The sequence below is a fragment of the Poecilia latipinna genome, unplaced genomic scaffold, assembly GCF_001443285.1.
Source record: "Poecilia latipinna isolate Pla-1442-1.1 unplaced genomic scaffold, P_latipinna-1.0 Scaffold231, whole genome shotgun sequence".
NCBI classification, from domain to species: Eukaryota; Metazoa; Chordata; class Actinopteri; order Cyprinodontiformes; family Poeciliidae; genus Poecilia; species Poecilia latipinna.
In genome coordinates, this window is record NW_015112847.1 from 50,324 (window position 1) to 73,932 (window position 23,609).

The following is a 23,609-nucleotide window of genomic DNA, read 5'->3' on the forward strand; positions in this document are numbered from 1 at the left end:
TTATAAGGCGCACTGTCGGCTTTTGAGGAAATTGAAGGTTTTTAGGTGCGTCTTATAGTGCGGAAAATACGGTAATAAATTTAATATATCCTATTCAGTTGAGACTTATATTTTTGAACAAACATGAGTGAAAAACTACATTTCTGTCAGTGTTAAAACCACAAATATACCGGAAAACGCCACTTACTGTATGTCTGTCCCACGACTTCTTAAATGCAGAAATTTCATGCAAAATCTGGTAGTATGAAGACTCCAGCAACACAAAGTGCTAAGAAATCAACTTTCTTTATAAATGCCGTCTTCTCAGGACTTAAACACTTAAACAGTGCAGAACTCAAGCAATCTCAGGTTTTGTGGGATGTTTAAAGTTGAATGGAAAAATAAGAGTAGGACATCTAAATTCACAGAACGCTTCAAATGAATAGAGTCAAAATTACAAACCATAACTTAAGCGAATTTAAATTACGCACCACTTGTTGAAGCTGCCGGGTAAGCTTATTGTGCTGCCGTTTAAAAGCTTTGGACTGTCTATCCAAGGTGTCCAAATCCAAATACCCCTCTTCTTCCTCCTAGGAGAGAATAGGAATAAATAGTAAACACACTGCTAAACTGGTAAAATATATATATATATTTTATTTAAAGGAAGTAAGCTTCTTACCTGTTCAAATTTCTGTCCTTGTTTCTTTTTGTTCTCCCTCTCTCTGTTACAAATAAGACGAAGAAAAAAATAAACTCATGCTGCTGGTGTCAAACATGTTCACATTAGGGATGATAATATGAACAGGCATGGAAGAAACAATGTACACCCACTTACAGTCCTCGGGTTTCCTGCATAAGGACATAATAAAAGTGATCTGGTCTTTAGCTGCTTCTAAAAATCTTAAAAACAGGCCTGACCATTGGCAGGCCTGTTTTTCGGGCTGTGCGTTTCGGGCCGTTATGCTAGAAACCCAGCCATAAACCATCTTCAGTCTTCCTACTGTTAGGCAGACATGTTGAAGTCTAACTGATTCAGAGTGTGGCCAAGTGTCTTTTATACATGCAAGGAGTTCAAACAGGTGCAACTCATACAAGTAATGAGTGGAGGATGGGACGGGTTCTTAAAAGCTAGAATCATTTTTGATATAAAAATCAAACAACGTGAGTTTCTGGATTTTTTTAAAGACGCCGTCTCTCACAGTTGAGGTGTAACTATGATAGCAACTGCAGACCTCTCCATTCTTTGAAAGTGGAGAAACTTGATAAACCTGTTGCATATCAAATATTTATTTTCCCCACTGAAAACTCTGGGATTTTGCAGCATAATGCTCAAACTATATTTACTGACTGTTGTTTGTAGGTCTTCCGGTACGACGGCTGATCATCATCGGAGTCCTCAGGCTCTTCTTCTACCTTGCAGCTCCTACTCGGTAAAACATACAGAGAGTGTTTAGATTAGACTTTAAGCTTATAAAGATAATTGATGACACTCGTTATGCAACAATGTTGAATTTAATTTTCCCATAAATGTAACCTGACAACAAATGGTGTTAGAGAATAGTTTCAAACAGGCAGGTGTTACCGATCGGCTATCATTCTTGACCAGCCTCTATGTCTTTGTTGCCAAATTATCCTAAGTGAATGCTGCTGCCAACTCTGTATCTTAGCACAGGAAAAACCTTGAGTATTTTCATCAGGAGTGCGTGATTATAGTAGTAAATAGGAAAACAAACACAGAAGAGTTTAGATTATGTAGTTTATTCCTACGTTTTCATTTAAAATGGTCCTAATAAGCTCTGTTACCTGAACTGTGGATCGGGGTTCAACAGGCAGTACCACTTATCCGGCAGCTTGTTGACGTCGATCCCGTCCGGGAGTTTACGCCACCGCAAACAGTCGTCGCACTGCACCCAGTTCTGATCCGGTCGCTTCCTACAGAGTCACCCCGGTTAAACTAATACAAATTACAATATTTCACGTCTCTCTCTTGTCTGGGTACCAACATGGTATCTTCCACTGGCACAGTGCTGTTTGGGTCTTCTTTGGTCTTTCTGAAACGGATCTCGTTCCAGTACTCCTCCAGTTTAGTCCCCAAACTGTTAATGGTTTTTCTGTTCAAATCCAAAACAATAAAGCCACGTATTTTTGAGAATTCAAGAATACCAAGTAAATTGGTAACAGTTTATGATAGTCCTGAGTGGATCACTGACGTCACTACCTGTACTTGTCAGTCTCGTTGAAGCTCTGCTTGTTGTGGGTAGGATCCAGAAAGTTACATTCGATGACCCCAATGACTCCAACACCTTTCATGTTGGCCTGTTGAACGAAAGGATTTAGAAGATTCAAACATTGTTTAACCCACATATTTACATACGCTGCGTAAACAGACACATGGCTTTCTTTTTTTTTACTTATTGTCTGACAATAAAATAGATTTATTTGTTTTAATCACTGCTAGAAAATGTTTTTAACTTCAAATGCAGATGTTTGCCTTTGAACTGTGACTTGGATCTGATGTTTTGGATTTCCTGTCAAAAGCAACGATAACTTTCTGGAGTTTTGGCCCATTCCTCTTGACAGAACTGCTGTTAGTGAGTCAGGCTTGTAGGTCATTTCCCTTGGACAAGCCTCATCAGATCTACTTCTATAGGACTGAGATCAAGGCATTGTGATGCCCATCCCTAAACATTTGACTTTGTTGTCCTTCAGACTTAAGATCATCGCCCATTTGTAAGACCTTGAATCCATGTTTTTATAAATTTTAGTTTCATCAGACCATATGACAGATCTCCAAAATTAAACCTCTTTGGTTGTTAGCATAGGCATTAAAGCAAGTTCTTCTCTGCTCATAGAAACTCACAATCTTCCTGAATAATAAGATGGATGATCATTCCCATGGTGGTTTTTACTTGCATAAATTGTTCAAACACTTTTAAACTTATGGAAAATAGAGCAACCAGTTTTATGGAGGTCCTTATAACTTCTCATTTGATCACACAGCATCATAGGGCAGTTACATGCCAAGAGTCTTTAAAAGTCTGTCACTTTTTCTTGGAAACTGGCAAATAAAACATTTTTTTAATCCTGACTGACCTAAACAAAGAAAAGTTCAGTTTTGGTTTTCAATGAAAAGAAGGTCATAAACAAAACCCACCTTAAGCTGGCAGCCCACACGTTCATACGCTTTGATGAGCCTGTTCTTGTGATACATCATGATACCATACTGGTCTTTACTTTTGGTGTTATACCCAAAAATAATAGGTATGCGTTTGTCCTAGAGTGACAAGGAGAAAAAAAAAAAAAAAACTAAATTCAGGAACCATAAGAAAAAAATAACACTTCTAAACTCCTGTCAAATCTCAACTAAAGAAATACCAGAAAAGTGGGCTTGTAGTGGTCCTTTCTGATGTAGGCCAGGCTCTTAGCGATGAGCTGAGACTTCACCTTTTGACCCCGCACCATGACCTGCATGCGTGGCTTCAGGTATAAAATGCTACAGTACTCCTACAACACAGGGACACAAAATGAATCAAGGTTTAACATCAAAGAGGTAATTACCAGGACAAAACGAAAGAAACAGCAAGAAGCCTGTGGTGAACACGAATCACTTGGGTAAGTCGTTTATATGAATGAAGTTGACGTTTTAGATTGAGAAGGCAAACGAATTAGTGTAAAAAAAAAAAAAAGCATTTCATGAAAATAAATTGATGCCCTGCCCTTTACCGCTTCTTACCCGCAGTGAAATCACACTCTCAGGAACATAAGATGTACTCCTGTTCAAAGGCCGAGATGGATCGCTTAATTCTTCGTAAACTTCTGAGGGAATGCGGATGTCATATCGATCTCTGTCAAAGTCAAACTCTGTTGATCCGGAAGATGTCCTAAAATTAAGACAATGATGAAATGAATGAAAACAGTTACTCATTACAAATAAGATACAGGCAATACAAGAGCTGAGCTCAAGTGAAACAATACACAACCCCCTCTTCACTGACGTACTGCTCTTCTGTCTTCTGTTCAGTGACGGTCACTAAGTGAAACTGTGGCTTCATTCAACGCAATGTCCAAAATGTTGCCCACAAATATATTTTTGAACCGACTATCAACCATGTTCTGATTTGGGAACTGTGTTTATATTTGAAGAATTGAATGGATTTTGACAACATGCATAAGGACTAAAAGAGGCCAGTGAAGACGTACGACCCAACATGTGTTTTATGCGTGAGCTCCCAGCTGAACGTTCTCAAAGCACATGCAGTCCTGCACTCTGCTCAGATTCACTTAATGTATGATGTGAATGATAAAAATGAATCTTAGATGGGGGTTTCTGATTGAGTGACTACCAGGGAAATGTTATCCGAAAGGAGCATTTAGCTACGAGTGTGGTGATCTCATTAAAAATTACAGATGGAGATTCATGTGGAGCACGTGCAGGAACCTACAAACCACCGCATGAAGCTCTACAGGTTGGTGGTTGTGTGTGTGTGTGGTCTACAAACAGACCTGCGGAGATTCCAGATGATGATCCGGGAGCCTGTCTTAGTTGAGGTTGAAGTGATGGCATTGATCTCAGCGAGAAGTTCCTCATGAGACTTAAAAAGGGAGTATTGCAGGATGTCCTTCAGACTTGCTTCTTGTTTTTCTTTTACGGAGAGTGGAGCCACGGTTAAGGAAAACTGATGACAAACCATTCCTCAAAACATTTAGGGGAACAACTTTTAAAATGTTCACTGATCACATTCGTGCTCCTTGGTTAAAGGATATTTCTGTTTGATTTCTTATTTTCAAAGGAAATAATAGGAATAATTATTTGCTTGGCTCCAATCTTCTCCAGGTAGGTTTGAGAAAGCATCCCAATGCACGATATGCTCTTTGACTTGGAGAAGACAATCGCATCTTTGCCGAGACGCATGGATCCGGACTTGAAGCCGTTACCATAGATACCAATGGGCTCCAGTCCATTTACTGCCATCTTGTCGCTGTACCCAAAGCTGAAGTAAAGAAATACAGAAGCTCGCCATCATAATTTTCTATTATAATATACTCTCAAAGCAATGCATTAAAATGGTTTAACGTCTTAAATTAAAAAAAAAACAAAAAAAAAACTTAATTCTGCATTACAAAAGAGGTTCCTATATATCAAGACGTGTCTATTTTCATTTCAACTAGTTGTTGTACGTATATAAACAAAAGCTCACTATAAATGTAAAGTACATATTTCTACAAAGGCATTAAATGTTAAACCTAAAAGAAAAACTGAATGAAAGGAAGAAAAACATGGAGGACAGAAAGATCGTAGACATAGAACATAACTTTTCTTATAGCAAATAAAGAGGAAATCTAAATATTTTTATGCTTTTCCAGACCTGGAAAAATACCTCAATTGACAAACTTCTCCAGGCTGCAAAGGAACTATACAACAGCAACTTATAACTCTAATTTCTAGTCCTTTCTTCACTGAAAAACTATTCTTTTTTCTTGCAAGTTTGCTATTTTACCCCTAGCTTACTGTTCTGAGATTTATTTTAGATTAACTCAAGTCCAGGGAGGATTTTCTTTAGCCCCTCTCAAATCATCTTTTCTTTCTATGACAAAACATCCTTTAATAACTGAATTGTTATTAAAGGAATAATGGGGCGAAGAGGCTTGAAAATGGAACATTGCTAGAAGACAGAGTAAAGAACGATACCAAAACCCTGGAGATGCGTTGCACAAAATGATTACAGATTAAAAGCGATTGCCCTAGAAGCAACATATAAAAATAAATGGTGGGTTTTAATGTTTTCAAAAGCCTACAGAAACATCTGTGGAGTTTGTACCTAAGCATTTTGTGCATAGTTTCATGGTCGAGGCCGTTTCCGTTATCCATGAAGCTGAGGCACACCTCTCCTTTAACCATAGTTTTATCAATCCAGAACTGCTTGGCACTGACATCTGGGTCATAGGCATTGTCTGTCAACAAAACAGAAACATCAGAAAGCAAAAACTTTATTTAAAGTAGAATAAATCTGACAGGAGCAATGGATCTCGTTTGGGGAAGGATTTTAAACTACATTCTCACAAAGCAAAATAAATTACAACATAAATTATAAGAATGTGCACAGGATACCATGAAAGACTGCTACTTCCAGAGTCTGGTTTCATACTTCTGGGTCCTCAAAGCTGGAGCCAGAGTTAACAATAGTCACTCTTTAATAACAAAGTCTGTTTAATTGGGAGCTCTACCAGTTTGAACATGATTTGTGTTCAACTTGTGTTGTTGCCAGCCGCCACAACAATTCAAGAAAACTGAAAAACGAGTTACAAAATCTTATCTTATCTAGATCATCTACAATTTTGAATCTGGAACCCTATGGACTGCACTCTACTCCAAGGAAGGAGGATCGGAAACTAGCTTGACTGACAACTTTGAAACTCCAGCAACATGAACAAAAATGCAGAATCTGAACCAGGTGAGTGAAACTGTGAATTTTGTTTTCCCTCCCCGTTTCATATTTTAATCATGCAAGTCTTCAATTTTTCTAACTTATAGGCTATGATGAGTTAGCATCAGCACAAGTTGGTTACAGTAAACAGTGTTATGCAGTGTTGAATGCATTTTAACACCTTCTTGGAGAAGAAAATCTAATCAAAAGATTTTAAACAAATTTTAGGGGGCTTGTGAACATTTCAAATTGCCGGATGAAAAGGTGTTTCAATCAGATGCTCTAAGGGACGTGCAGACAGGACGAAACTGTTAGTCAGAAGGGGGTTATTTAATAAACTTAATTATGGGCTGTTGCTGCAATATGGGCCTCTGTTTTGATAAACAAGAGGAAATTCAAGACGTATGCATTGGATAAAATGTTTGCAGGTGGTTACGTAAATAACAAAAGATCCATTAAAAAAAAAAATCACTGTGCAAACAGAAAACACTCTGGTGATAATCAGATGATCTGAATGACTCACCTATGAGTTCAGCGATAGCGCTGAAGGGCCAGGTGTGGCTGGTGGAGTTGGTGTGCAGGAACTTTGGCGAAAGCTGAAAGTGAAACAAACATCTGAGCAAAAGTTTCATTCATCATCAAGATCATGACAATTTATTGAGCTGGGTTTTATTATGTTACATAAAAGTTTGTTTTTTTTAAAATCATTTTTAAACCGGGTCATTTAACATCACTATGCATACAGTGGACCTAAATACTAGAGAAATTGTCACTATCTTCAATCGCAGGTTGAAACTGAATGTTGGAAAAACAGATTTGAGATTGAAAACATAAAATCTGAAACGGACAAAAAAAATTAAAACTATTAAAAAGTCTAAGAAAAAAAAATGGAAGTGAATTTAAGTTTTTTTTCCAAACTGACATAAATTCTTCCAATTCTTATTTTGAACCTATTTCTTTCCAATTACAACTTCAGAATGGACATTCAATTTCAACTAGGTTTTTTATTATTATTATTTGTATCATACTTGCAGGCTTAGTACATTATACCTGCAAAGAATAACTTGGAGATTTAGTCCAATATTATGATTTGGCAAAGCAAACATATAAAAGTGAAAATGAAAATCAGTATTCTGTGGCTCTCTAATGGCATTACAACACATCAAAAATGATTCTATAGCTCCATGAATAAAGATACATTCAAAATAAACAGTCATACTTTGGGTTTGAACAAGTAAAACTGCAAATATCAGATGTAGCAACAAAGATGGCTGGATATGTATGGATTAAAGGAAAGATAGATGGATTTAAAGACCGATGGATGGTTCAGATATTAATGAAGAGAAAAATCCATAGAAGGATGAACTCAGTGATGGACAGACGGACGGAAATTTTAAACACTAACAGGGAATCTTTTCACATATCCAGACCTAGAAAATACCTAAAGCGATGTGAAGAAATCACGTTGCGTGGATATATGCAAAACAAGCTGCAACATTTCCATAGGATCAAGTTAAAACTGAATTGACTCCAAAACAACTCCTCCACAGGTCCACAGAGTAATATACTAGTTTCTTAAAGAATAATTTAAATTTAGCAGCGTAGTGGTGACCCCGTGTTCCCTTAGGCCACAATTAGCGGTTATCATTGTGCAGTTTTAGGGAAATAACATATCAGGAAACCGAAACTCAGCGCTCTCCCTATCATAACACGGCCACATAAAATTTTCTTAACAGCCTAAAATACTTCCGATTCAGACAAAACATTTATCTGCCGGGTTATTCCTTTTTAAACAGAGATTCCACATTAGTGACCAACTAGCCACAAACATCACCAGGCAGGACACTACTCTGAACACAGCAAGCTTAATTGCTAATATATTGGCATAAATCATATTCCTGCGCACACGAAAGGAGTGTAATGTCATTATGTGCAAAGTCTTTGAAACCCAACGTGAAAAATGCGATGCAAAGTTCGATAAACAAGGAGATAGTCTGCTCACCGTACTGAGAGGCACGCCGCGGTCTGTTTGTGCCGCCATTTTTACAGGAACAGGCGACTATGGGCGGAGCTTAGCCTCGCTACTTCATGACATCAGCAGTTCCGGTAAAAAAAAAAAAAGCTAAGCAAATATATTACAACTGTTGAATGGGTGAATGAATATATCGTCTGTGTTGTTAACTTGTTAGAGTATAATTCATATAGTTAAATGCACTGTGAAATATTCCTCAGAATGGAAGCCTGTTCAGTCACTTCCGGTTTGGTATTTCAAAGAATAAAAGTGAATCGATTTTTAAAACTAACAGAGATAATAGATGATTAAATTTTTTTCTTCATAAAAGTGTCACTTATATAGTTAATGTATCCTCCCATCTAAGCGCCAATAACACTTTCCTGTCATTAATGGACTGATGAAGACCTATGAGGGAATCATCCACCATCCACACCACATGGTGAGGTCTACATTAAATCCACTGCAGTTTGCCCTACCAGCAGATGTTGCCGTCGCCTACCTCCTGCACTGAGCTCTGACCCACCTGGAGAAGCCTGGAAGCACTGCGAGGATCATGTTCTTTGATTTCATGTCATTCAGTCAATACTTATGAGGGACAAGCTGGAGACTCACTGGTCATGTCCTTGTCTTTCATAGAAATGAGTCACAATGCAGAGAAATTGTTAAAACTGATGATTTTTCAGTGCATAATAACTGAAGGTCAATGGAAATAAAAACAATTCACATCAGATTTAAAGATAATTTAATAATTACATTTGAGACTGATTTCTCTTTTAAAATATATTTTAGTGAAGTGCAATAGCTTGAGCCAATATAAGTTTTGAAATTGGTCTTAAACCCGCAAAATGTCTTAAAAGCACAATATAAAAACAAAATATTCATTTATAAACTGGTGGGAATGCAATAAAAAAAAAATCAGAAGTTAAATGCTGTGTTTAATTTAATGACTTGTTTTTTTTCCCCCTATTGCATCAAAATTTGATGCGGTCCTTTGAAAGATAAATAACTTACAGGAACATTCAGATGTGCAGGAAAATACAGACAACAGTAGCTGTAAAACCTATGCTGGAGTAAAAACTAGGAAAGGATCATTTCCCTTGGTCACCAACAACTCAAAGCATGTAATATGTTGACGCACAGCCGTTGTTTTAAGAGTTTTCCCAATGCACGCAAAGCACATTCCTTACATTACTAATAAAAAATGTTAGCATAAATTAAGAGAAATCTAAGAGTTTATACATTCTTAAGACAGATTGTTACACCTGAAGAAACAAACTGCAGTTCAGGAAAATAAAACTCTAGTGGTGCCTAATGCAGTTCTTCACAGTAAGTTTTCTATGTGCTTCACTAAAATCTATTGACTCTACTACCACGGCCATAAGGTGCATGCCTTGCTTGGACAATAAGTAACCTGAATCGAGAATACCTGTCTGCTTTTATTAACGGTGAAAGCAGTAAGTTAGTGACTTTTAGCTGCATTAATACCTCATCTTTGGACGGAAAATAAACTGCATTCCTTCATTTTTTTTTCACATTAAAAGTCATGTGGAAATGAGTACCATGGATTCCCTTTGTTTTTTTTTGTTTCTAGTTAAAGCAGTTCAGAAGTACATGTACAGATGTAATCAAAACGATTACTACATAAAAGAAAAACACATTTTCAAAACCATTCCTTCACTAGAACTCCACAATACAACAAAAATCACTGGTTGTGCCCATTATAGGTCTTTTTTGTTTATGTGCCTGCAGCTAAGAAAGCTCAGTCTTTAACTCTCCATGGAGTCCAGGAACTCGTTCTCAATGATGCCCTCCAGTCTGCTCAGAACAATGTGCGAACTGGCTGCAGGGTATTCGGCAACGGCGAAGTGGGCAGCAGGCTGGCCGGAGGGGGGAGGGGCCTGGAAGGAGCAGCAAAGGGTGCGAAGGAAAGGCAGCAGCTGGGTGATGGAGGACAGGGAGCTCTGAGTGAGGAGGGGGAACTCCAAGTTATCCGTGGAGGACTCCTCAGTCAGTCCGTTCAGTGCCTGAAAAAACACAGGACACAGAGATTTGTGTCGTTTCAAAGCTCGACTTTATGTTTTTATCCTCAACAACACAAGCGATAAATACAACTTTAGCGGCAAACAGAGCTTTGAAGTACGAGTCAGCTCTGAAATACAGCGCCTCGCAAAAAAAATACCCCACACACATTCATCGTGTTATTACCACAACAGACTAGCATATATGGAAAAAGAAAATACAACCTGGATTTTAATTATGTAAAACAAACAAAACAGAAAATCATCCTGAAAAAATGCGTCATGCACATTCCGTCTCTCTGAGTCACTACTTTGTAGAGTCACGTTTCCATGCAATTACAGATGAAAGTGTCGTTTATAAACTCAAGCTCAGTCCCATTGGATTAAGTGAAGCTGCCAACAGCAAGTCTTGCCACAGATTCTCATTTGGATTTAGATCTGGACTTTGATTAGTCCACTATACTGTATGCAGAAGCTCTGGCTGTATGTTCAGGGTTGTTGTGTTGCTGGAAGGTAAACTTCCACCCAAATCTTAACCTTCAACAGGTTTTCTTCTATTCTTTTTTATCAACATGTTGTGGAACATGTTGGTTTCAACATCATCCCCACAGAATGATGTTTAAGTCAGCAGCATTCTGTGGGGATGTTTTTTTTTTTTTAATGGAAGCTGCTTGGAATTGATGGTGGGATAAATGGAGTCAAGTTGCAGAACAAACATGTTTGGTCTACAACATGTTTGCATGTATTCCAAACATTCAAACATGTTTGGAATACATGCAAACAGTATGTTTGCATGTATTCCAAAGAGTTCAAATTGGTCTCATGTGGTCAACATGTTTGCTGTGTCCCATGTAAAGCTAACGTCAAACTTTTGATGAAACCTCTCATGGTTTCAACAGAAAGGTTTTATATTTGCCATTCTCCCATAAGGAACAGATTTGTGAAATTCTCTAGTAGTTATTTCATCGTGATGATGATGGATTTCCACAGATGAGCTGTGGATCTTTGCAGTACTCTTTATGTTGTTCTTTAAAATAAAACTAATTGAAGTTTGTGATTGCAACTAAGGAAAATGTGAAAAAGTGATGTACTCCAGACACCTCCTGGAGTAAATAACTCTTATGATTTGTGACCAAATCTGCCAAATACCACATCAATATGTTTGGTGATTTATACAATTGCAGTGGAAGAACCAGACCTAAAAAAAAAAAAAAAATCTTATGATGAGACAGCATTTGACTATGGACGACTCTCCAGAGTCAGATGCTTAATTTATTGTAGTCGCCACTTTATTGACACGAATGTTTTGGGAATAAGATCCAATCAGGTGCTGATGAAAGAGCAGCACTGTAACTCACCCCATAGCGTTGCTGTATCCCTTCCAGCACTCTGACGACATGTTGCGTGCATTCCTGTTCTCCCTCAATCAGCGTATTTTCTGGACCACTGTAGCGGCTCACGTCCACCTCCGGGACAAATGCCCAACGATACCTGGAGGATAACCAATTAGATGCTTTCGAAACCAATATCTTTGCTAAATGTATCACTGATGTTACAAAGAAGGCATGTTTTCCAGCTCCCTACATCTGAAAGAGGGGCATCTTCTCTGGAGGAAAGGCCAAGGAAGTGTCCAGAAACTTGCAGGCTGACAGGTACATGTCCAACTCTGCATTGGAGAAGTTTACTGGTCCATTTTTGTCAAGTGCCCCGCGCACCACTTTGGTCAACCTAAGTTGGAAACAAAGACACAGGACTTATAAAATGCAAGTTTTAGTGCATTTGTGAAACAGATAATGATAAAAAAAAAAAAAAACTCACTTTGAGACATCTTTCTCTGGCTGCAGAGATTTCTCTAAACGTGCAAATATCCGTATCTAAAAAACACGAGTTAAAGACAACAGCTTCATCCAACCACGACTCTTTAGATCATACATGGCCCTCTCAGGAAGGAAACTTACAAGTTCTGTGACCATTATAGGCCAGAGCGACGTCAGGTGCTGGGAGGAGATCCGCAGCAGGAGAACTCGGAACATCAGGAACATCTGGGCCGAGACCGCGGGGCTCGAGTTCATTTTTAAAGTCTCGGTGAGGCGCTCTGAAAGGAACCGGCTGGTTTTTTAACTTGGCTTTATTTGAGCCTAGTTTGAACATGCGTACATAAGCCTACACCGATGTGTAAAACAAAAGAAGCCCACCTTGAATAAGTGGAAGGTAGAGGTGGTACTGGTCGAGTTCGCCGCTGAACATCGCAAAAGCCTGCCGCTTCAGCAGCATGGGTTTCTGGTCGGCACTGGGGAACAACTTCAGGGAGCTGCTCTGCATGCCTGTTGTGCAAATAAATACAAAGACGAGATAAATACAAAGAGTTTCAATTTGTTTCTTGCATTAAGTAAGAAGTTATAAATCCACAATACAGATCCGATAATCTTTCGTCATCAGTTCTTTTTAACATTTATGTTAGCGGTTTGGATAGCTGCCCACCATATTTCTGAGGACAAAAATATTTTCTCAATTTCAGAAAGAGTCTCAATGGTACTCACCCATCAGGTCCTTAAACATGGTCTTCTCATGAGTCAGTAGATGGTCAATGATTGATTTCCAACTATGACATAATAATAATAAAAAAGCAGAATTAGAACTGCAGACATAACAGATAATTGGAATTAAATGTGATGCAAATTAGGAGAGCAAATAGTTTTGTCTCGATGGTTCCTGCTAGGTTTCACCATGTAAAATGTTGCAATGTGGCACGCTCTCATAGAAAGGTCTTTAAAATAGCAATAAACTGTTCCTGTGATTACTTTGCATTTGTTTAGTGCAGTGATCTGCATCATTTTTAACCCAGAGTCATTACTGCCCTCAGTCCAGCAAAGTAAAATTCATTTAAAGCCACAAGCAGTATATTCCCATTTGAAAAAAAACAAAAACAAACTATTTTCAGTTTTTCATATACACTGCAGAATTTTTTTTGGTCATTTTTAGAGAACCTTCTATTTCTATGTTTAGGGTTTAAAATTTAGAAAAACTATGAAACTTTTGCATAAAGAGGACGGACACATTTTCTTCTATCGAATGTTGGGATGATGTGGATTTGGTTGCAGGGCCCTGGTTTCGACTCTTCAGAATAAAAATGTAAAATCAGGTTGTAAAATGCATCAACACCTTTACTAATGTCTTTGCTGTGTTTAAATGCAGCGGAAAAGCAGCAGGGCTTGTTGTCAGAACTAGATCTGAACTAAGAAATCATTTGTTAGCCTCAATCAGCTGATTTTCTCCTCCGCTGGCTCCTGCAGAAACCCCAAATTTCCACATTTACGTCACTTCAGAAAAACTCCACGTGTTAATGGATCTGCTACATATAGCTTGCTAGCTGCAGTTTTAAAACAGCATCACTTTAACAAGACTGACGGGTGGAGCTCATTCAACTTCCACATCACGACTATCCCGAGTTTTTCAGGACTTAAAAAATTTCCATGCAACCATTTTCTGTTATTTGTGCTTCCACCATATGCTCACACTCACCTGTGTGCACAGGAGGCATCCATGGTGAAGAACAGGGGGTCCATGAAGAGCTCAAACACCTCCTTCTTCCAGGCCCGTTTGGTGCAGGCGTACCCACTCAGACTACTCAGCAGCTGCGCGCCTGCCGCAAAGCTGGGCATGTTGTAGGCACTGCAGGACAGGAGCCCGACATAAAGGAGTCAGGTAACCCTGGTGACAGTGAGGCTTGCAGGCAATAACGTGATTCAGCATCAGTTTTTTTGTTTTTTTCTACCTGTGATTCTTGAGGTAGGGGAAAACATAATACAGGAGACGTGAGATGAGGGGAACGGCTTTTTCCTTCTCGTCGCTACGGTAGACCATGTCCAGAAGGGGCGCCAAGATCTACAAGAGGAGAAAAAGACGGCAATATGCTTTAATAGCACAGAGTGAAATGAAAAGCCACAGTCCAATTTGCCTAAAATGTAAACAGATAATCCTGTGTACATAAAACCCCACCTCTGCAAGCAATGTGAGGGCCTGCACACTGTACACCGACGGAGCGGAGGACGACACCATGGCATTAGCCTGAGTTAGTGACTCTGGATGAAAAAGGAAGGAAAAATCAACATGTGAATACGATATAAAGCTTCAGTCAAACGTTAACATGCACGCATCATTGGCATAAATGTTTTACAAACTTTGGGCTTTTAATAATTTCTATCTTAGTCTAGCTTAATCCTTGGAGAATAAAACCTGGATAACACTTTATTTGATGGGGTGTGCATAAGATTGACATGACACCGTCATAAACATGACATAACACGTGTCATGAATATGAAGAAGTCTTTATGAATGTCTACGACTGGTGTCATGAAATGTCATTCGGTAAATAATGACACTTTTAATGCAAAGTTGCCTTAAAGGTTGCACTGAAAGTCCATTAACGGTGCCAAGTTTGCATTAAAGTGTCATTATTTACAAAATAATACAAAGTAGGCACTTTGAATGGACTTTTGTATGCAACTTTGCATAAAAAGTGTCATTATTTGCCAGTCACAAGTTTATGACTGATATCAGTCATAAACATCCGTAAAGACTCCTTCATGTTCATGACAGGTGTTACATGTTTATGAAGGAGTCGTGTCAGTCTTTTGCACACACCGTCAAATAAAGTGTCGCCAAAACCGGCTTCAACCAGAAAGCATTTGGTTTGTTCATGTGAGCAGTTTCACTCAAACTTGAAGGCATTCATTTTGTAGAAGGAGCTTCTTTCTTGATCTCTCAGTCCATGTCGGTGCAAAACTGGCTTTACTGTGGACAGAGACACTCATGTCCTGCCAGCTTCCAGTTTATGAAGAACTTAAGCCTTGGTAGCTTTTAAAAGGTTTTCCTTAATCTTCTAACCAATTTTGTTTCATCTGGGGATTACAGTTTGTGTCTGATCGTGAAACGTCGGACGTGCGCTAGTGTTCCAGCAACATGTTCACATCCAGTGGCGAAGCAAGTATTTACTTACCTACATCACACAAGACCAACCACATCCTGCCATATACTTACTAGGTCTCTTTTAGATTTAAATCTTAACAGCTACATCAAGTTCATCAGTGGTTCCTGAGATCTTGGTGACAACATCTGAGGGCAACAATTTGGGTCTTCTTCCAGGATTGGAAAAAGTGCTCTCAAAATCAAATTACTTGCTTGCACTCATAATATTACATTCGAAGCATCAAAAAATTACCACAGTGATCCCCGTCCACCTCTGCGTCATCCGGTTCTTCAGCTTCCACGCAGACCTGTGGCTGAACTTTGACCTCAAGGCTTCGGCTGAGCCAGCTGGTCTGCTCTAGAGAAGAGCCTGCGATCCCACCCACCGTCTCCAGGATCCGCTGAGTCACCTCCTGCTCAAAAGTTTCATCAACAAAGGGATCTTACCTTCACCTGACTGTGATCTAAGCAGAGCACTAGCTGCCTGCAGGTCTGTGAGAATAACAAAGACTGTTGGATCTTACTTGCAGATCTTTAGAGTCTTTCTTACTGTCCAGGTTTGGGAGACGGTTGACAAAGTCATTTAGGATTCTGTAAGATAAAAATTCAGACTCGAGGATCAGTCATGAATTACTGTAAAACCTCCAAAGGGAAGAAGAAATTCAAAAATGTAGCGTGGACAGATGGGAACTGACCCCAGCAGGAGGAAATGTCCAGGTGGCGCCAGGTTGAGCTGAACAGACTCCCTCAGCAGGCTGAGGAGAGGAGCGACGTTTTCCTGCAGAGCCGCAGCTGAAATGCTTCAAACAGATAAAACAGATTATTATGAAAATGAGCAAAAAAGAGAAGAATAGTAGTTGTTTTTTTTAGATAACAAGATTCATCCTCACCTCTGGACATAGGCATAGCTGAACTGCAGCATGGGAATATCGACCAGCGTTGCCTTCTGGTGGGAAGAAATTAGAACCTTTACGTTGAAAATCACCCACGGTAAAAAAAAAAAAAAAAAGTCTTAAAAATCTGTTTACGTACCTGTTCTCCTTTGATTTGATGTGGTCTCTTCACAACCTCTTTGACCAAGTGGAGGACAGTTTCTATATTCAAGGTGTGAAGCGATTTTATAAGCTCCACGACGACCAGACGAGCCTCACTGGCCACTGGTAAAACCTAAAAGGAAACCCAGAAAGTCAATCAGAGCACTGAACGCAAGACCTTAGATTTCCACGCAGTTTGGGTCTTACTTGGTTTTTGTGTCTCCTTTTGCTCTTCCTGCTGCTCCACACTACTCCTACTGAAGCCATCAGCTGGACCCCATAATGTCCGGTTAGAGGGAGCAGAAACTGCAGGATCCGCTGCCGCAAGATCTAATTAAACACATATCAAAACATTTATTCCAGAATTAAGATGTTACGAAGTTATGGAGTCAGAAAACAGACAATGCACGAGAATCTCAACAATATGGCAGTGGCCCACCTTGGAGCTTTTGAAATACACGGAGGTAGAAGCATGTTTGCTGCTGTGGCCGGAGTCAGACGCACGTCTCTGAAACTCGTCCCTCACGACAACGCCCCACAGCAGCGCCATGCTGCTGAGCATTTGCGGCAGCGCCTCCAGCACGGCGTTGCGCGCGTTCCGGACGTCCACGGGATCACAAGCCACCAGAGACTGACGAGAGAGGGGACAAAGTGCAAGGATTCAATATTAAATGACGGTAGATCACACAGCAGGTAGATATGTCGCCGTAAGCGTGCCGTACCTTTTTGTTGTCAAGGAGACAGTAATGTGTGATGGTGGTCAGGCCTTCAAGCAGAGTTAAAGGGTAGTCCGGAGCGATGTTCTCCTTCCTGCCGGTAAGGCTGACAAAAAAAGTAAAAATTAATAAAATATTTCAGAGGAAATTCAAGAAAAACAAAAATTCTGAAGAGCAACCGTTTTCGTCTTTAAAATAAATGTTCAAATATATTGTATATGTACTTTAAGGATCATTGAGATATGTTCTAATTTGTTCCCTTAATTTGTTTTTAACAGATTCACATTTTACAAACAAGACATCTTTTGACCTAAAGAGTCCCAAAATAGCATAGTTTATGAATGTTTTATTAGAAAAATGACCACATGTATAACAGAATTATGAATTATTGTTTCACTCAAAGAGAAAGTTAACCTCAACAATCTAAACAGGAAGGTTTTTTACAATAAATCAGAATTCAGGAAACATAATTAGTGGAAGTAATTCGCCAGCACTCTCATGTGTCTCTGTCGTCATGACGTCTTCACCGCTCTCCACGATGGTTACCATGTCGGCCACTAAAACAGGCACTGCAGTGAGCCTCCATCCAGTCGGCCAGGTATATCTAAGCTTACTGACCTTCCGGTTTTTGCATCCAAGCAGCCTTTTTGATATTACATACACTGATAGTGCTATGACAACCATTTTTAACACTTTTAATTTGCACATCAGTCATAGAAACGGACTTGTACGTTTAAAGCTACCTGTGGTTTGCCTTCCCTCCCTCGTGTTCGTGGAGCTTCACCAGATCGTCCATGTTCTTGCAGATCTGACTGATGAGCGGCGACACGATGATCCCCAAGGAGCGCCCCAGGTACGGCAGAGAGGAGCACAGCAGCGACACCCAGTGGGGGTGCATGGCATAGCCGTACTGAGGCTGCAGGGCTCTTGCTGCCGCGGAAACAAACATCCCCTGCGCCGTGATGGGATGGCTCTGGACGTACTGCGCCGCTTTGATGGACTGCTGGAAGAGCACAGCGGTCTGCCACTCCCGGGCCAGCGGGGTAGAGGCCGGTGAGGATTCACGAGGGTCTCCAGGCTGGCCTGAGGTGCCGCTCACCGCAGATGCGACCCCACCTGGCCACACATGGTACTCCAGCACTATCAGAGCCTGGAGCAACTTTAGTAGCTCTATTTGTAAGGGGCACTGCTCCTGGCTCCCCCCTCCCACGCCTAGATTCACCAAACTCTCCTCCGACAGGCCTCCTGCCTCATCCAGCAGTTCGGCTCCCTTGGATGCTCCCTTATCTGCCGCCTTCTGGCTGACGTACATGGAGGCCGACAGTGAGAGCAGGGCGTACTGCTGCACTTTACAGCAGGTCAGGAGTCTGTGGATGGATTCCAGAGTGGCTTTGCTGCACTCCTGTCCTCGTACCGTGAAGCAGAGCTGCTTCACGATCCGAGTGAGCACCGTCACGCTCTTCACCTGGACCTCCATGTTGCCCTGCAGGTCCAGGGGAGTCAGGCTCAGGTAGGACGGGTAGTGAGAGCGCAGGATTTGCAGGCAGAGCGACACAAGCAGTTCGACAAGCAGCGACGGGGGCGCGGAGGGGGAGGAGGTGGGAGACAGCAGGCAGCCGTAAAAGCACCTTCCGTCCTGAGCCTGCTGGTGGCGCTGCAGGAGATTGGAGACCAGGTTTAAGTGCGCGGCAGAGCTGGTGTCCAGCGACGTGCAGCACAGGGCGTCCACTAGGTGGCACTCGGGGCTGCTGCGCAGCAGGCTGTCGAGCAGCGCCAGGCCCTGGAGGAGGCGGCGCCAGCCGCCCGCCGCCGCCGGGTACAGCAGAACATGGCGGAACAGAGAGTCGATGGCTTCCCTTTTCTCTCGCTCCTGCTTCAACAGGCGAGACCTGGCCATGGCCTCCAGCTCAAAGTCCTCCTCCTCTTCGCTCGACAGCGAATCGGACGCCTGCGTGTGCTCGGACTCCACCCTCCGCAGGCCGTTCAACAAACCCCCCTCCTCGACACTGCTGGGCGGAGCAGAACCGGAACTGGAGTTCTCCGTGGAAACCGGGGCGCCGCTGGTGTCTGCCGACTCGGTGTGTTCACTCTCAGCATCCTCCTCTTCCTCCTCTTTGACCTCATCTTCCTCTGTACCCTCACTCTCGCTCCTTGACGCGGGTAAAGCCTCTTCGGGTTTTTGCGGCTCCGGCCCACTTTCCAACTCGGCCCACAGAGCTTCTCGGTCCACGACATCCAGGCTGCTTAATGTCGTCACGTCAGATGCCACCATGTCTGCCGGTGTCCGAGAGGTTTTAATCAAACTCCTCCTGCCGTTTAACAGCTTCAGGTTACCTTGAAAACAACAAGCATATCAAGTTAATGACACACACACACACGCACACACGCACACACGCACACACACACACACACACACATATTCAATCTAGAGAAACTCCTCCAAGGCAGAGATGAATTTGCATACCGGCCGTGAGATTCTGTTTAACGCTCTGGATGGAGCAGCGCTGCGTGGACGGGTGAAGCAGCAGCAGCAAAATGGGCTCCAGGATTCGGATCACATCGTTCAGGGACAGAGCTCTGACCAGCCAGCACTGAGCGGCCGCACTTATTGAGCCATCAGCCGAGGTCAGGCTGTCCACTACAACACACAAAGACCTGAAACACCACAGAGGATTTGAGAGCGAAGAAATTACATTTAAAACAAAGTAAGACCTCTCTGCACGTGCTCAGTATAATCACAGGGCCATTAAGCATGTGTTCACAGAAAAATATGACATTTTTCATATTTAATCAAGTTGCCTAATTTTTATGCAACACACCAAAAAGAGTTAGCACAGGATGGTGAAGTCGAAGAAAAATTAGGCGTGATTTTCTAAATTATATACAAATGCAAAAGAAAAATGCTGCATGCTTATTCAGTCATCCTCGGTTGAGTCAACAATAATTTGAAAGCTCTGTACACAACAGAGGCTGCAGGTGACGATGTACCTTTATGCAAGGCACAAAACCCCAAGTTGTCTGCTGAAGTATATTTTATATATGTCTTTAAAGAACATCTGTGTATGTGGAGAGGAAAACTCTACCAACCAGGTAGATAAGGTAAATATACACATACATATGTCAGATATGTGCAGATTTGGCGGTTATGAACTGTGTTGGTCATGGCTGCTTGACTTTTGTCCCCATCTGTTGTTTTATTCCACTTAAGTGTTTCTATTTTTAACACTTAAAACCTCCTAAGAATGATTATTTTTTTTTATTTAGAGTACTTATTGAATTTTTTTTTTTGCTTCATGAACAAAATCCGGGGTGAACCGACCGGTCAAAGGATCGACTTAGAGACATGGTCCTGCTGCACTGAGTCTCCCGGGTCAGGTGCCACAGCACGGTGAAGCGGTGCAGAGCTTCCAGCCGGATCGCCTGGGAAACAAAAAACACACAAACTTTCAGTTTTTCTGATCATATTTACAACTCTTCCTCTGTCAGTTCTGACTTTCCATCCGGCCATCAATGATATTCAGAGGAGAGTGGGGGGAAAAAAAAACAAAAAAAAAAAAACAACTGTGTGAACCTTGTCTTTGTGCAGCAGTGCCTGGCAGATGATGTCCTCACAGATGGAAGCCGAGGGAGCCAAACAATGCAGCCTGTAAAACAGATCCACGCAGGAAACGTGCTGCTCTCTCTGCTCCGTGTCCAGTTGACTCCACAGGACCCGGGATAACCTCTGGGTTACAGCAAACACACCACCTTAAATAGGGCCTTCTCCAAACGGCTTCAGTCGCACCAATAGTTCCCCTTTTGACAATCTGACCTGAAAGAAGTCTGTGTGTTCCTCTATGGCTCGGTGCAGGACTGGGTAGATGGGCGGCACGCTGACCATCTGCAGCCGCCCGCTCAGAGGGTTGTTGTCAGAGCTCTGGTAGCGCCTGTGCTTGTCCTCAATGACCAGGGCTAAAGACTGGGAGTGGTTGATGAGCTCCAGCAGGGAGGCCACGGCGGTGTGCTGAATGTTGTAATCCCTGGACATGCAGCACAGAATCATCAGGGACCTCAACCACACCGGGAGGCCGTCCACGTCACGGCCTGAAATGAGTGGAAAGATAAACAACAACAATATTTCATCACTTATTTGTGGGTCAAGGCATTTTAAAATAGTGTTGATTTACAATGCTTTGCAAAATTATTCAGATTGCCTGAAGTTTTCCGTATTTTGCCTGTTACAAAAATATCAAGTAAATGCACTGAAATGTTGGATTTTAACACTACAAAATGTAAAATAAAAGCAAAAAAAAAAAAAAAGAACACTCAAGGCGTGTATATAATTTCGTTAGGCAGCGCCTCTGTCCACATGCTGACCTGAGTGTCCAAACATGTCTGTGTAAAGTGCCAGCATCTCCTCCTCGCTCAGGTACACGGGGAAGGTGGTGCTCTCCAGCAGCAGGTGGCAGGTGGCGACGAACGTCTGTCGACAGGCCTCAGAGATCTCAGCTTTTCCTCGGGGCATGTAACCAGCTGCCCAGTCCAAACACACCGAGGAGCCACGCTCCTTTTTCTTCTCCGTTGGCGACGGCGGGAGCGGAGTGTCAGGCGAGACGCTGGCTTTGCGTTTGTTTGGAGTAAACAGCTCGGAGAGCTTGTGTTTAATTTCACGTCCCCTTGACAGAGACTTCTGATCCCCGGAGTTGGTGCTTTGGTCACGCTGAGGCTCTGGATCCGGATCTGCGACGTCCTCCACCTGCACCATCAGGTATCTGAAATCAAGGCGGAAGAGTAAAAATGCTTAGATGACTTGCACAGATGTTATCAAGCATCTTCATCTGGCTCTGAAGTTTACCTTGTGGTTATGAAGGCCAGGATATCCTGCAGACTCCGTGTCATGGCTTCTACACTCCCTCCCCTCCTCCAAACTCCATCGCCGGTTTTGCAGGTTCCGTTTCGCTCGGCCTCCGTGGCCATTCCCAGCTGCAGGTGCTGCTCTGAGGGGGAAGCGCTGACGCCCAGCCCGCTGTCTTCCGACCTCAGAGTTGAGTAAACCCCGTTTGCAGGCTCGGCTTCACCTCCTTGGTCCCGCGTTTCCCGCTCATCTTCCTGATGTCCGTTAACGCTTCCATTTTTCTCCCCCTCATTCTGTCCATCCTTGATAAGAAATTATTTATAAGCTTTTAAAAACACCCTAAGTTGCCGCTTACTCACTAAAAAAAAAAAAAAAAAATCCTCACGTTTGCGGTTTCCTCCTCTGGCGAAGCCGACTCCCTCTCCTCTGTGTTTGCTCCTGCATCAACATCCATGTAAGCTACAGGCATCTGGATCTTACTCAGGATTTTGAAGCACACCCGCAGCCCCTGTGTGATGTCATCAAGGGAAATGGAGTCCATGTGGCGGTGCAGGCTCTGCAGCATGGTGCCCAGCATGTTGGGAAGGAACAGTGACTGGATGTCGGCATAGAGCTCCTGAGAGAAAACACCAACATGCTGCAGCATGAGAAGCTTCTACAACGTTAAATAGTCAGGTGATCAGTATTTATGGGTAAAACAAACCCCCAAAGAAACATGAAACAAAGAGGAAGCAAATGACTGAGAAATGCTTTTACTTTTGTCTGAATTTGGAAATTTATTTATTTAGCTACTATTGGAAATGTGTATTAATCACCAGAGGAAGAACATCCAGAAGGAAAATGATGAGGTTGGACATTTCCGTGACGGAGGGAGCCGGCTGACCGTAGTCCTGCTCCGGAGCCGTTGGCGGATCATCTTTTTCACTTTAGCAAAAAACACAAAACTGGGATTTATGACACTTCATTTCTCTGCACATTAAAAAGCTGAAAACACAAGCTGACACACATGCTCGATCTCCTTTTATGCTTCAGTTAGCACACAATTTCTATCAAAATACAAATGTAAAATTCTAAATATTATTAGAAAGGTAATTTTTCACACTGAAAAATGTGTCTTGAAATTATTATTGTGATATTTCAGTAAAACCTCTGCATACGAGGCACACCGGAAGCTGAAACTGACAGAATAGGATTTCAGATTAACCGAGTCAGATCGCTGTAGGTTCTGAACAAATTCAGATCAACGTGTCGACAAGAGGAATTTAAACTCATACTGTGCAAATACATTAAAACACTACCACCTCTTTGTTTAACTTTAAAACGGAACAAAAAAAAAGATACAATGAAGAGCTAAGATTTTATTAATATTTTCTAACTATGTTAAGGTGTAACTCAAACACTTGTTTCTCCAAACAGCATTTCTTAGACACTGTCCACATACTTGACTTTTAATCTGTCTGAACGATTGGTCTGAATCATGTGTTGTGAATCGGAGCTATGTAAACATGCTCCGTAACTGAAACTGAATTGAAACTATAAGTAGGCCTGTCATGATAAATGATAAATCAATTAATCGCACGATAAATTAAACCTATCGACCTCATTTTAATTATCAGCTTTA

The 23,609-nt window shown here is 41.6% G+C and overlaps 2 protein-coding genes across 5 annotated transcripts in view; both read right to left on the bottom strand.

Annotated features, from left to right (window-relative positions):
- morc3a (MORC family CW-type zinc finger 3a) overlaps positions 1-8,507 on the bottom strand; it is a 22,637-nt gene extending 14,130 nt beyond the window's left edge. Inside the window, exons 1-14 of one of the 3 annotated variants that reach the window (XM_015032112.1) lie at positions 8,407-8,507; positions 6,928-7,000; positions 5,799-5,931; positions 4,744-4,970; positions 4,483-4,633; positions 3,713-3,860; positions 3,355-3,483; positions 3,134-3,253; positions 2,198-2,295; positions 1,983-2,090; positions 1,783-1,911; positions 1,328-1,402; positions 659-701; positions 471-569 (exon numbers count right to left, since the gene is read on the bottom strand). In XM_015032112.1, the coding sequence (XP_014887598.1) occupies positions 471-569; positions 659-701; positions 1,328-1,402; positions 1,783-1,911; positions 1,983-2,090; positions 2,198-2,295; positions 3,134-3,253; positions 3,355-3,483; positions 3,713-3,860; positions 4,483-4,633; positions 4,744-4,970; positions 5,799-5,931; positions 6,928-7,000; positions 8,407-8,445 (1,572 nt within the window). In that variant the 5' untranslated portion in view covers positions 8,446-8,507. The remainder of the gene's footprint in view (positions 1-470; positions 570-658; positions 702-1,327; positions 1,403-1,782; positions 1,912-1,982; positions 2,091-2,197; positions 2,296-3,133; positions 3,254-3,354; positions 3,484-3,712; positions 3,861-4,482; positions 4,634-4,743; positions 4,971-5,798; positions 5,932-6,927; positions 7,001-8,406) is intronic. The other 2 variants (XM_015032113.1, XM_015032114.1) reach the window with 2 other exon arrangements.
- Positions 8,508-9,143: 636 nt separating this feature from the next.
- Positions 9,144-23,609, bottom strand: part of dop1b (DOP1 leucine zipper like protein B) — a 30,721-nt gene continuing 16,255 nt past the window's right edge. Inside the window, exons 12-38 of one of the 2 annotated variants that reach the window (XM_015032110.1) lie at positions 22,804-22,912; positions 22,374-22,604; positions 21,989-22,290; positions 21,511-21,905; positions 20,966-21,237; positions 20,726-20,878; positions 20,474-20,574; positions 19,619-19,809; positions 17,898-19,488; positions 17,161-17,260; positions 16,878-17,069; positions 16,646-16,768; positions 16,437-16,571; positions 16,295-16,350; positions 16,100-16,204; positions 15,929-15,995; positions 15,658-15,817; positions 14,436-14,518; positions 14,212-14,321; positions 13,959-14,108; positions 12,977-13,038; positions 12,632-12,760; positions 12,395-12,531; positions 12,255-12,310; positions 12,021-12,164; positions 11,795-11,927; positions 9,144-10,442 (exon numbers count right to left, since the gene is read on the bottom strand). In XM_015032110.1, the coding sequence (XP_014887596.1) occupies positions 10,185-10,442; positions 11,795-11,927; positions 12,021-12,164; positions 12,255-12,310; positions 12,395-12,531; positions 12,632-12,760; positions 12,977-13,038; positions 13,959-14,108; positions 14,212-14,321; positions 14,436-14,518; positions 15,658-15,817; positions 15,929-15,995; positions 16,100-16,204; positions 16,295-16,350; positions 16,437-16,571; positions 16,646-16,768; positions 16,878-17,069; positions 17,161-17,260; positions 17,898-19,488; positions 19,619-19,809; positions 20,474-20,574; positions 20,726-20,878; positions 20,966-21,237; positions 21,511-21,905; positions 21,989-22,290; positions 22,374-22,604; positions 22,804-22,912 (5,545 nt within the window). In that variant the 3' untranslated portion in view covers positions 9,144-10,184. Of the gene's footprint in view, positions 10,443-11,794; positions 11,928-12,020; positions 12,165-12,254; positions 12,311-12,394; positions 12,532-12,631; positions 12,761-12,976; positions 13,039-13,958; positions 14,109-14,211; positions 14,322-14,435; positions 14,519-15,657; positions 15,821-15,928; positions 15,996-16,099; positions 16,205-16,294; positions 16,351-16,436; positions 16,572-16,645; positions 16,769-16,877; positions 17,070-17,160; positions 17,261-17,897; positions 19,489-19,618; positions 19,810-20,473; positions 20,575-20,725; positions 20,879-20,965; positions 21,238-21,510; positions 21,906-21,988; positions 22,291-22,373; positions 22,605-22,803; positions 22,913-23,609 lie in introns of both variants that reach the window. The other variant, XM_015032109.1, reaches the window with a different exon arrangement.